Genomic DNA, 13065 nt, shown 5'->3' with positions numbered 1-13065 from the left:
TTTGGATTAGTTGGGGACCACCGCGGGAGGCGGGGGAGGGGGCCCTGTGGACTGCCCTCTCCCCCCGCCCCAGCCATACCACCACCCAGCACCAGAGCATCTTCCTGTGGTCGGTCCTCGCTCTCCGTCCCACCAGGATCCGTGAGTGTCTGCAGGGCGGGGGTTGGGCTGGGGCCCGGCCTGGGTCCTGGAAGGCTGGGCTCACTGCTGCCTGGCAGGGCCCCCACATTCTCTTCCCCCCTCCCCCACCAGGGGCCTGCCGGCGCCCTCCATCTCCGCAACCTCCGTTCACCTCGGCCTTTTCTCACCCCTTCTTCTGGGTACAGCTCACCGTGGCCCCACAGCCCCCAGCTCCTGGGGTCCTGAGGGGCTGTCTGGCTCTTACTTGTGGTCTCACTCCTTCTCCTGGACTCTTGGCATGTCTCCGCCCCTGCTTTCTCCAGCCTCGGTTCTGGTGACCGGCTCTGCTCTCTCCCACTCTGTTTCAGTGTCTCTCTCTCTCTCTTTTTCCCTCTGAGCCTCATCTTCTCTGCTTGCTATGGGCCCATCCAGATCCCTGCCGGTCTCTATCTCCTGGAAATGGCTTTCTGTTTTTGAATCTCCATTTCATGTTTCTTTTGGGCTTCTCTCTGAATCTCCAACTTCTCTCTCTTCTTTACTGTTAGCCTTACCGTTTCTTGGTGTTAGGGGAGGCCCTCTCTGTCTCTCTCAGAACTCTCCTGTCTTTTGGCTGTCTCTTTTGGAGGCTCTCATGCCAGATCTAGCCCTCACTCCACTCTCTCTGTCCACTGTTGGCTCCGCCTGTGCCTCTGCTCACCTGTCCTCCTCCCTCGCTAACTCTGGGCTTGGAGTCTTCCTTCTCTCACTTTTCTGTTTTCCTCCCCTAGATCCACTGTGGGTCCGTTCCTCCATCCCTTACTCCTTAGCCGCTGCCCTGCTCCCTGCTCCCCCTTGTCTTTTCCTTGGTGGTCTGGCCACCCCTCCATCCTCTTGCCCACCTCCCAGCCTGCCTTTTGGTTCTCATTCCTCCCCACGCCTCAGGCTTGCAGGCTCTGAGATTGACCCCTCCCCCAAAGCACCCTGAGTGGTGGCACCTCTGTGTGGACTTGCCCCTCTTATGTGGGCACGTGCCCTGTCCCTGTCTGGGCCCCTCCAGGTCCCTCAGTTTCCCTCTCTGACTCTCACTCACCCTCTTTCCTAGTTTGTGAGTCAGGCTCTCTCAATCTCGTGTCTGCCCTGCCTGCCTTTCCTCTTCTATAGATCTGCTATGTGGCTCCGACATACTTTCTCTTTCTTTCTTTCCGACTAGCTCTCTTTATTTTCAGAGTTTTGTGATATCTTTCCTTCCAACGATTCTCGTACCTGTTGTCATTTTTTTCGCCCTCCTCCTCACCCCATTTGCCTTTTCTGACCTGATTTGCCTTCTCGCCTTTGCGATATTTCTTGCTTGCCCACTTGTTTGTCTCTCTCCCCTGGCAGGGCCCCTTCTGCTCAGTTGGCTGCTGTGTTGCCACCTTTCTCTGGCTTTGCTTGAGTCTCTGGGCCTGTGGGGCTGAGGCCTGCCTGACTCCCTGCCCCTTCTCTCTCCCACCCTCCCTCTTGTTTGCCCCCTTTGGTGTCTCACTTCTAGGTAGTGTCTGTATGTCCTTGTCTCTCATTTAGCCCCAGTGACCTCCTTTTGCTCTGTCTTTCTCTCTGTACCTTCCTGTGCCTCTGTGTGTACTTGCTGCCCCCAGCCCTGTCCCTGCACTCTGTCTCTGTCTGCTCCTACCTGTGTCTGCCACCTGTGGGTGCCTGACCTTCTCACCCCTGTCTCTCCCTCAGTCTTTGTGTCCTCTAGTCTCTGCTCCTTAATTTGCCCCCAGAGGTCCCTAGTGTCTCAGGATGACCACCCTCACTCCTGCCTCTCTCCTAGCCCCGCCCTCCACACCTCTCTCCCCTGTGAGTTCTCCTTTCCTGGTCTCCCAGCTTCTCTTGCACCTCCACCCTTGACAAGCCTTCACCTTAGATCCAGATTACAGTCCAGGGTCCCCAGCATGCCCTGCTACTCCCCAGCCTGTCTTTCCCAGAGGCCCTGAGAGAGAGGGAATGGCTCAAGGTCACCTGGGAATTGGGGGCAGAGCAGGAACTGATGGGGTCTCCTGCTGCCCTGGCCTAGGTTTTCCGGGCCATAAGGGACTGTGTGAAGTGTTGCATTGTGCCTCTCCCTCGCCTAGCAGGTTTCATTCTGCCATCTCACCAGCTCAAGCCTTCTTTCCATGGGGATCAGATGGGGTGAGGGGAGACACCTGGGTTCACCTTGGAACACCCTGGGCCTCACAGAACATCTCCCACAGAAACCCGTGTCCCTTCCCTTAAGGCATAGCCCTTGACCTGGGGAGCCATGCATCTGACCAAACTCACCTGTGCCCAGTGGTCACCCTGCAGAAGGCTGGGGCACCTGGTGAAATCTCTAACTCTCTGGGGTGGAGCAATTGTGAGGAGCAAAGATGCACTCTCCCCCTCTAATCTTCAGCTCCCCAGAGCAGGGTGGGGGGCCACAGTTTAGCACCTGCTTGGGCAGACAGCACACTCCCTGCCTCACTCACTCCTCCGTCCTGGCTCTCTTTGGTGGTATCTCCAGTGGGTTTGTGTCTTCTCTCCGTTCTCTGTCTTCCTGTTCTATTCTGTCTCTCCTGTGTCTTGATTTCCCTCTTTTCTCCCTGCCCTGCCCTGTCTCCATTTCCATGTCTCACTGTCTTCCTGTCTCTTCCCTCTTCCTCCTAGCCCTAGCCTTACCTCCTTGTAACTCTCCTCTGTTTCTCTCCATTTCTATCCCCATTCTCCTGTCTTTCTGCTCTTTTATGTTTCTGCCTATTTTTTCCTTTCTCCTTTCCTGAGTCTCTTTGTATTTTCCCCCTCTCAGCTTCTCTTCCTCTTTCTGTCTCTCTCCTGTCCCCCCTTCTCACTCTTTACTGTTTTTTTTTAGCCCCTTAGCAGCCTTGGGTTCATACATCTGTCTCTATTTGTGTGTCTCCATGTGTCTCTCTCTGTCTCCGTCTCTCTCTCTCTCCATCTTTCCCTGTCTCTCCAAGTTTCCTAACTCCTGGATACTCTGCCCTCCAGACCCCGGATGTCCAGACCTCTCTCCCCATGGGATTGTGGGAACCAGGGACGTCAGTAAGGTGGCAAGTGAGGCCTGGGATGGGGTTGCCTAGCAACCACTGCATCCTCTCCAGCCGGTTTCTGTTGCCTGGTAACGGCTGCCTGCCCAGAGACAGGGGCGGGACTGGGTGGTGGGGGGGTGGCACTTCCTAGTTTCCTATTAGGGTGGGGATGGTCCCTGAAATTTGCTCTTACCTGAGATCCACATCCTCCCTCCTTCCTGTTTTGGTAGCTGTGAATCTCCTCTAGCAGTGCGTCTCCCACTCAGTGCCTGAGCGCCGTGAGCTCCTCCGTGGTGGTGCTCCTCTGAGCCTGAGCCTCTTGCTAGCAATGCTCTCAGTACTATCAGCTTCTAACGAGGGCAGGGCCCTTCAGAGCTCACTGACAGTGTCCTGGGGTTTGCAGTTACTACCCTGCCCAGCAGTCTTCCAAAGGGCTTCTGAAGCCCCCACATCAGCAATCTCCCCATGGGTTGGGGATCTCCCTGCAGGTGGCGAGTGGGGGCCGCGGCAGCTGCGTCCCCATGAGGAGGGGAGGAAGATGCCGGCTGAGCTGCTGCTGCTGCTGATTGTTGCCTTTGCCAGCCCCAGCTGCCAGGTGCTCTCATCACTGCGCATGGGTGAGGCCCTACAGCCCCCTGCCCCTGCCTCCTCAGATACCCTCCCATCGGGCCCTGGGGCTCCTCTTTGGGAAACCAGGCATGCCAGTCTCTCAGGACCCAGGAATCTGGGCTTCAGGTCGCAGCTTTCCTCCGCCTCCAGCTCCTTCTTTCCCCTGGGCCCAGAAGTCCAGACTCTCAGCTTTCTCCAGCCTCAGATCCAGGAGTCTAGACCCCTGGTCCCCATGCCCACCCCCACCTCAGATCCCAGGAGTCCAGGACTGCAGCCCTTTCTCCCTCAGGATGCAGGAGTTCTGGACCCCAACCCCTGTGTCCCTTTAGCTGCAATCCTGGACGACCAGACAGTGTGTGGCCGTGGTGAACGTCTGGCCCTGGCCCTGGCCCGGGAGCAGATCAACGGGATCATCGAGGTCCCAGCCAAGGCCCGAGTGGAAGTAGACATCTTTGAGCTGCAGCGGGACAGCCAGTACGAGACCACGGACACCAGTGAGCAGGGCCACAGGGGGCGTGGGGTGAGGCAGGGCAGGCTGATGGCCCTCAGTCCGTCCCTCAGCCCCCGGCCTCCTCAGCTCACCTTGTCTTCTTCTAGCTCCATCTACCCCTTTCTTCATGTCTGCTCTGCCTTCTCCTTCCCAGAGATGGTGCTGCGGGGCATGGGGAGGTGGGGAGAGCACCAGTCCCAGTCCCGCCCTGGAGGAGTTGAGGGCCTCATTTGAAAGATAAGCTTCATAGCTGGCTGGGGGTGCTTAGCCCCCAGAGTTGAGTAACGAGGGGCCCAGGTGTTGAGACCAGGGGACTTCAGGGGCAGGGGCAGCAAAGGTGTTCTAGAGAAGGCTAAACTGAAGCTGAGCTCTGAAGGGTGAGCAGGATGTAGAAAGAGTGGTGTTGGTCCAAGTATGCCCCGTGGAGCACGACCAGCCGCACAGTAGGGTGCGTAATTATATGTTGGATACTGATGGACTGAGCGGATGTGAATAGGTGGCGCTTGAACAGGTGGGCTGGAGATGCGTCTTTGGGAGATGCTGCCTGCCAACATGTTTTAGATAGGAGTGTTTCCTACAGGCCTTATCAGGTCCTTTATGATGTTCATGTGTACTTCAAATCAATGAGAGAGAGGATGAGGTATAATGTTTGCTGGACTTTTTTGACTGGTGCAGCATAGAATACAAATTGGGAGATGCTGGGATGGAGGGTAAGGAGGCAGATGGTGTTCCAGGCCTGTGCCTGTAGTTTGGAGCTGGGGCGGAGGGGAGGGGGGAGCATTCAGAGCCAAGGAACAGGGTGTGGGGTTGCAGCCATCCTGACCACCTGGACTCAGGACATATTTGGGGGGGTTGTGAGAGACTTCTGAGCTGGAGTGTGACTGGCCAATGGGAAGTGAGACTGGGCCGATTGGCAGGCCAACTCAAGGAGGCCTGCAGTGGCAGGCTGAAAGATGCCGCCTTCACTCGCAGGCAATGGGGAGCCATTGATTAGTTTAGACCGGGGAGCTGGGCTTCTAAAAGGTGAATCTGGGGGGCTAGATTTGGGTGTTCAGTGAGGAGGCTGGTGCATGCCTGAGTTGAGAGCCCTGAAGTAAGGCAGGGGAGGAGGGGTTGAAGAGAAGTGGACAGATGCGAGAAAATTTGAAAACAAAACGGAGACAGGATTTGGTGACTAATTGGCTGTTGTGAGAAAGATGGAAGGCAAGGACCGTTTCCGGGTATTTGGTCTGTGCAAGTGGTGGGGCCCTCACCAGCGTGGAAGGCGTAGAATGAACAAGTTTGGAGGAAGATGAGACATTTAGTTATGATGCTTTTAGTTGCCTGTGGCAGAAACCCAACTCAGGCTGCCTTAAGGAGAAAAGGGAACTTATCAGCTCATGTCGTGAAAACGCCTGAGGACTGATTTCAGGCATGGTTGGATCCAGGTACTCAAATGATGTCCCAAGATTGTTTCAGGCCTGGCTGGATCCAGTTGCCCAAATGATGTTCCAGGAATCTCTCTGTCTTCATCTCTGGGTCCTGCTTTCCTCTGAGTTGGCTTCATTTTCAGGAATGCCCTCCCCACCTGGTGGCAGGATGGCCTCAACAGCTTAAAACTTACATCTCACCAGTTTAGCAAACCCACTAATAATTTTTGCAGAAGGCCTGAGGAAGTCTCTCAATGGCCTGGTTTGAGCCCGTCCCCGTCTCTGAACCAATCACTGTGTCCAGGACAATGTGGTTCTGTGATCCTGGGTCAGGTGCCAATCAATCTTGGGAACCACATGGTTCCCTGAGGAAAAGTTAGGGTTCTGCCATGAGAGTGGGCACTGGGCAGGCAAAAACAACAGCTTCCACCTCCTGAGATGCACACGTGTTTAAGGGGGAAAAAGTGGAAGAAAGAAAAGCAGGTAAATGCACAGAAGAGTGGTGTTTGGGGTGTAGAGTGTAGAGGGGACCTTGGCCGTGGGTTCAGGGTAGAGGGAGTGTTGGATGCACCCTGGGTTGTAGTGTGGTTAGAAAGGTTGAGACAGACGAAGGCTGAGGAACCAGGCACTGGGTCTGCAGCCAGAAGGAGGCCCCTGGTGTTTTTTCTTCATCCCTTCCTTTGTTCTCTCTTGGTCTGGCCCATCCCACTGTTGGCATGTTTCCTTGTCTTTCTGTGACTTGTGCCAGCTCCTTTTGTCCACTGCGGTGGGTGGGGTCAGGGTTTGGGCCTCTGAGTTCCGGGTGGCAGAGGACGATCAGGCAGCTTGAGTGTCGGATCTTCTCCTGAATGGTTCCCAACACTTGGTGGGGGTTCCCAACACTTGGTGGGGGTTCCCTGAGGGCGGTTCCCTGAGGAGTGGGGACGAAGAGAAGAGAGAGGGTCCCTGACTCTGCAGTCTCTTGGTCTCTTCCCACCCCTCGCAGTGTGTCAGATCCTGCCCAAGGGGGTCGTGTCTGTCCTGGGGCCCTCCTCCAGCCCTGCATCAGCCTCCACCGTGAGCCATATCTGTGGGGAGAAGGAGGTGAGGTGGTGTGGGGTGGTGGTGGGCGGGTCCCTGGGAGGCAAGGGTGGGGAGAGGGGAGCAGGATAGAAGCAAAGGCTACTTCTTTGTCCAGATCCCCCACATCAAGGTGGGTCCCGAGGAGACACCGCGCCTGCAGTACCTTCGCTTCGCATCCGTCAGCCTGTACCCCAGTAACGAGGACGTCAGCCTGGCAGTCTCCCGAATCCTCAAGTCCTTCAACTATCCCTCGGCCAGCCTCATCTGCGCCAAGGCTGAGTGTGAGGGAGGAGGCCTGGATGTTTTGTTTTCTGTTCCCCCAAACTCCCCTTCCCAAGATATCTAGTGTCCCACACAGTGATTAGGACCCCTAGTTATAACCCCTGGGGGACCCAGGCGCAGGCTCTTCTGGTCCCCACCATCCCTTCCCCTTTAGGAATGCTGACTGCTGCTTCCACAGAACCCCCCCACCTCCCCAAAGAGACCATTTAGTCAACAGATAGTGACTAGCACCTAGGTGCAAGGCCCCTGCTAGGCCCTGGCAGTTTAGCAGTGAATAGCACTAGGTGTGGTCCCTGACTTCAGAGAACTCCAGGGCTAGTGGAGAACACGGTAGTTGGGTGGTGGTGATGCAAAGTGACACGTGCTCTGTCAGGAGGCATGCAGGGGGCTGTAGGAGTGCACAGGAGGGAATCCTAACCCAGCCTGGGAGGTTCTGGGGGAGCTCATATCCTTGAGAAGGGGACATCTAAGCTGGACCTGAAGGTTGGGGAGGAATTGCAGTGGGGGAGGAAGGCGGGGAGCATGCTCTGAGCAGAGGGCACAGCATGGCAGGGCAGAGGCGGAGGCCCAGGGAGTGTGGCCCCTTTGAGAGGCTCAAGGATGCTCTCTGTGGGTGGTATGTGGGAGCAATGAAGTAGGACACGTGGGTGGGGCATGGTCACATAGGACCTTGTATTTTATCCTGAAGATGATGAAGGCTCCCACACAGGTCGGGGCAAGGGGATGTGGCCTGAGGTGTATTGCAGGAAGAACTCTTTGGCTGCAGTGTAGAGGGTGGACTGGAGAGTGACACGGGATGTGGCAGGGAGACCAACCAGAGGCAGGGAGAGATGCTGCTGGTTGGGGCTCTGGCAGTGGGAGTGGAGAGGCCAGGATGGAGTTGAGGAGAGTCGTGAGGGAAGGGAGAGGGTGGGGTCATAGGTGGTGACCAGGCTTCTGCCCAAGGAGGAAGGGACAGTCAGTTCAGGGGCACACGCTGGGTTTGAGATGTCTTTGAGACATTCAAGTGGAGATGTCCGCTAGGCTGGTGGGTTTGTGCAGCTTAAGAGAGAGAGAGGGCTGCGCTCAGTAACATCCAGGAGGAATTCCTCTTTCAAAAGGTATTTACTGAGCACCTGCTGTGTGCCAGATGTTGTTCTTGGTATCAAAGATAGAGCATATAGCAGTGTGCAAGCCAGGCTGGGATCCCTGCCCTTCTCACACCACATTGTAACGGGAGGAGCTGGGCAATGAACATAGATAAGGACATCGTGTAGCTGGAATAAATCCTATGCAGAAACGGAAGAGGTGTGCTGGAGTGGGGTGGGTGCAAATTGAAATGGAATGGTGGGTGTAGGCCTCACTGAGGAGGTGACATTTGAGTAAAGATCTGAAGGTGGTAAGGAAGGGAGCTGCATGGGGATCTGGGAGAAGAACATTCCAGGCAGAGGGAACAGCCAGTGCAAAGGCCACAAGACAGGAGCATGACCGTCACGTGTGTCAGACAGCAAGGAGGCTGGTGTGGCTGGAGTGAGAGAGGAGGAGACGAGGTCAGGGAGGTGACGAAGCAGGTGGGCAGATGGAGTGGGCCTTGGAGGCTGTGAGGACTTTGGCCTTCACTCTGAACGAACGAGAATCTATTGGAGGGTTTAGGCAGAGGAGGGACATGTCTGCTTTACATGGTTCTGGCTGCTGTGTAGGGAATGGACCCTCCGGGGACAAGTGTGGCTGTTGTAGCAGGCAACAGATGGCAGTAGCTTGGGCCAGTGATGGTGGTGCAGCGCCATGGCATCTGATGTGTTTTGAAGATAGAGCCTGCGTGGATGGGGTGTGGGTGTGAGAGAGAAGGCCAGGCTGCCGGCAAGGGTTTTGGCCTGAGTAACTGGCAGCGTGGAGTTTGTTCACTGACCCTGGAAGACAGGGTGGTTTGGGCGAGAGGAGCACAGTGTGGCTTTGTGCATGTGAAATGTGAGATGCCTGTCACATATCCCAGTAAGGGCAGAAAGGTGGCAGGAGACAGGCATCTGGAGATCTAGGGGAGGTCTAGGTTGGGATTTTAATTCGGGAGGACCCTGGGCCCAGTACCCCAAGAGAACCAGCTGCGCTCTGGACAGCTGCCCGCATCTCCTGAGCGCCCTCATTCTCTCCCCAGCTACCCCGTGTTGGGGAGGAGGAGGGAGTGTCTTCCCCATGTCTGGGCACACGGAGGGGCTCTAACCCGGGCCGACCCCTCCCTCAGGCCTGCTGCGATTGGAGGAACTGGTGCGTGGCTTCCTCATCTCCAAGGAGACGCTGTCAGTGAGGATGCTGGATGATAGCCGGGACCCCACGCCGCTGCTCAAGGAGATCCGTGACGACAAGGTGTCCACCATCATCATTGACGCCAATGCGTCCATCTCCCACCTCATCCTCCGTAAGGTGGGTCCCCCCGCCCCATCTCTGATTTCCTGCAGGGTCATGGGCAGAAACATGGGGTGACAGAGCAAGTCACCCAGTGCCCATGGGCCTCAGTGGTCGCACGGGGGTGTGGAGACCTGCTTCCTTTGTGTAGACGATAATCCTGAAGTTTGTCTCTCAGCTCAGTGGCTTCCCATTTGCACCCCTGGTCACTCCTCTCTCCTCTGTGAGTAGTTGCTACCTCGTGGGTTGATGTAGGGTTCATGAGTGTGTCGGGGGAAGCACTTGGATAGTACTTGGCCCTGTCCTGCTGTGTGTTGAGGTGCTTTGCATGTATTCTTCAGTTTGGCTCTCACCCCATCCTGTGGTCCAGGTGTGATGATCGTTTTGTGGATGAAGGAGCTGGGGTTTGGGGGGGAACGAACTGGCTCAAGGGCACCCGGGTGGGGCTAGCGCCAGGGCCTTCCCCCTGGGCCCACCTCCTGCCATCCATCAGTGACCCACATTCATTAATCATTCATTGCTTCCTTGCTCTTAATTTTTCCTCATAATCTAATCTGTATTATTTATTTTTCTCCAGTTTTGTTTTAATTAAAACCATATGTCACTCCTGATCTTAGCTTACAGAAAGAAGTGTGGACAGAATCCACAGGGCTCTTGAGGCTGGAAGGCTTAGAGAAAGGATGTCAGGCTCGGGAGGCAGGAAGGCCTGGGTTGGGGTCCCGGCCCCTCCCATGTGAACTGAGTGACCAGTGGTCACCTTCCTCTGAGCCTGCACTTCCCTGTCGTGGAATGGGCTGTAACCCATGTGATAACAGATCCTGCCACTCAGACAATGCCAGCTGATGTCACTTGCCATTCTCCTGATCATAGCGGGATAGGACTGGTCACTCCTGGCATGGAGAGGTCTTCTAGCTTTGTTCTGGAGGACTGTGAGAAAGGGGCTCAGACATGCATCTTGAGATTCAAGTTGGCTGCCTTTCATTGCAAAGTGCCTTTTTTTTTTTTTTTGTGAGGAAGATCAGCACTGAGCTAACATCCATGCCAATCCTCCTCTTTTTGCTGAGGAAGACCGGCCCTGAGCTAACATCTATTGCCAATCCTCCTCCTTTTTTTCCCCAAAGCCCCAGTAGATAGTTGTATGTCATAGTTGCACATCCTTCTAGTTGCTGTATGTGGGACGCCGCCTCAGCATGGCTGGAGAAGTGGTGCGTCAGTGTGCACCCGGGATCTGAACCCGGGCTGCCAGTAGTGGAGTGCACGCACTTAACCGCTAAGCCACAGGGCCGGCCCCTGCAAAGTGCTTTTAAAGATGGCAGGGGTAGTTTATCTGACCTGTGACCAGGCTGAGCCCTATATAGGAGCAGCCCAGACTTGGCTTTGGGGTAGCATGGGGATTAAGATTAAGGTTCTGGATACGCTCCCCCACCCACCTCATTTCTGAGGTGTCCCTTCACCTAACTGTCTCCAGAAGGCAGTTTTCTAAGTGCCCTAAAAAGGGACGTGGGCATCTGACGGCGCCATTCTCTCTTCTAGCAAAATCTGCGTCCCACCTGGGGCACCAGTCAGTCAGCGTCGTGCGACATGAGGGACCAAGGTCCCCCTCTGCCTGCACGTGTCTCCTTCTCCCTGTCTCGCTCTGTCTCTGAGTGTCTCTTACTGTTTCCCACAAGGTGTCTTCACTAGGCCTGTCTCTCAATCTCTCTTTCTCTCTCGGCTTCTCTCCATTTCTGCCTGTGGGTCTCTGCCTCTCCTGCCGCCTCTACCTTCCCGTGTTCTCCAGGCCTCGGAGCTGGGAATGACCTCAGCGTTTTACAAGTACATCCTCACCACCATGGTGCGTACCCGCTCCAGCCCCTCCGGCCCTCCCACAGCGTCTGCCCCATGTGGGGCCCGGCCCCAGGCCTCACCCCGTCTTCTCGGTCATAGGACTTCCCCATCCTGCACCTGGACGGTATCGTGGAGGACTCCTCCAACATCCTGGGCTTCTCCATGTTCAACACCTCGCACCCCTTCTACCCCGAGTTTGTGCGCAGCCTCAACATGTCTTGGAGGGAGAACTGCGAAGTCAGCACTTACCCGGGCCCCGCGGTGAGCGCCCTTACCCCCTAGACACACAGATGCCCTGCATATAGACACTTCTGGGGGCCCCTTCAAACCTCGGTCAGAGAGTGCTCAGAACCCTCCAGCGCCCTCACTCACTTTCCAAGTACATGCCAGAAGGCCTCCCAGTGTGGCCCTGAGATAAGTCTGACCTGTTTGTTCCTCTCCACTTCCCACGCCGCCCCAGCCACACCAGCCTCCTCCAGGTGCCTCTGCTGCCCCAGCACATGTGCACCTCAGGGCCTTTGCACACTCTTCCTACTGCTTCATGTGCAATTCCCCAGAGAACTAGTGACTCACTACCTCATCGCCAAGTCGTTCAAATGTCCTCTCGGTTGTAAGACCTTCCTTGACCTCCCTATGTAAAAAATGGGAAACTACCTACCAATTAGCCCCCTTCCCTGCCATATTTTCCTCTGTAGCACCTGTCTTTGCTTGTCTGATCACCATGTGGCTTGCTCTATAATTTACTTATATACAGATGTAGATCCAGATGTGTAGGTGAGGGTAGGGGTTTTTGTCTGTTCATTTACCGTTGTATCCCCAGCACCTAAAACAGCCTGGCTCATAGTAGGTGTCCGACATATTTGTTGAATAAATGCAAACATACGAAAGATGCATATTTATGTGTATTTGTTCACAGACATCTAGTCACATACCAAGATACCAAGACACCCCTCCGTGCACAGAAACACACGGACACCGAGCCATGCAGTCAGATGTACACAGAGGCACATTTGTACACACCCCTGTGCCTACCTACACAACACAGATACTCAGACCTTCACACCCACCTGGCTAAGACACACTCTCACAAACACACGCGCACCAGACGCCCTGTGCCATCAGTCAGAGCTGAGTGGCCAGTATGTATGAGGCATTCATTGTGTGCCAGGAGCTGTTTTGAGTTCTTTACATGCATTAATTATCTCACTTGATCCCCATGTTAGTGCTCAGAGGTAGAGATTACGATTATCCCCATTTACAGGGGAAGAAACTGAGGTTCAGAGAGGGGTAGGGGTAGTCTTCTACATGAGGCCTCCAGCTGAGAGCTGCCTGCCTCCCAGGCCCAGGCTCACAACCATTATGCTGTCCTGCCTCCTGGACACCACACCCACCTGGTATATAGACAAATAGGCACATTTGGGTGCCTCTCTCTTGTCCACTCCACCTCTGTCTTGTCCCCTGTGGGCCTCTCTGGCCCGTCTCTCTGGGCCCTTGCCACCCCTCCCTCTGCCCGCCTCCCACCCTGCTAGGTAGAGAGAGTGTCCAGCCCCACCCACATAAATGTGACCCCAGACACACTCAGACAGGGGCTATGGCTGTCTTTCCCCAGCTGCACCAGCCATGCAGACAGATTCCTGGGCATGCCCTTAGGCCCACAACATAGTCCCGTGGGAGTGACACAGCTGGCTGTCCAGGCAGATCCTCTCAGATGTGCCCTTCCCCAAACAGACAAGTGGCCACATGCCGTCAAGAAGAGCTACTGCCACAAAGGCATGGACAGCATGCACACCTTTCCCACTGTTAGCCACATTTCCCTAAGGAAGATGCCCAGAGACCCTTCCTTGATGCTGACCTGTGTGGT

General features: G+C 55.5%; 1 protein-coding gene across 5 annotated transcripts in view; it reads left to right on the top strand.

The window, feature by feature from the left end:
- Window positions 1–13065, top strand: part of GRIK5 (glutamate ionotropic receptor kainate type subunit 5) — a 56616-nt gene continuing 43551 nt past the window's right edge. The window contains exons 1-8 of one of the 5 annotated variants that reach the window (XM_087421682.1): window positions 1–141; window positions 3635–3763; window positions 4085–4249; window positions 6640–6737; window positions 6832–6997; window positions 9217–9395; window positions 11158–11211; window positions 11304–11465. In XM_087421682.1, coding sequence (XP_087277808.1) covers window positions 3685–3763; window positions 4085–4249; window positions 6640–6737; window positions 6832–6997; window positions 9217–9395; window positions 11158–11211; window positions 11304–11465 — 903 coding nt within the window. In that variant the 5' untranslated portion in view covers window positions 1–141; window positions 3635–3684. Of the gene's footprint in view, window positions 142–2712; window positions 3236–3634; window positions 3764–4084; window positions 4250–6639; window positions 6738–6831; window positions 6998–9216; window positions 9396–11157; window positions 11212–11303; window positions 11466–13065 lie in introns of those variants that run through there. The other 4 variants (XM_087421679.1, XM_087421680.1, XM_087421684.1 and 1 more) reach the window with 4 other exon arrangements.

Source organism: Ceratotherium simum, chromosome 33 (assembly GCF_057802395.1).
Source record: "Ceratotherium simum simum isolate JZ-2026a chromosome 33, ASM5780239v1, whole genome shotgun sequence".
NCBI classification, from domain to species: Eukaryota; Metazoa; Chordata; class Mammalia; order Perissodactyla; family Rhinocerotidae; genus Ceratotherium; species Ceratotherium simum.
Note: the sequence above shows the minus strand (reverse complement) of the source record. Positions and strands in the feature narration are given on the sequence as shown.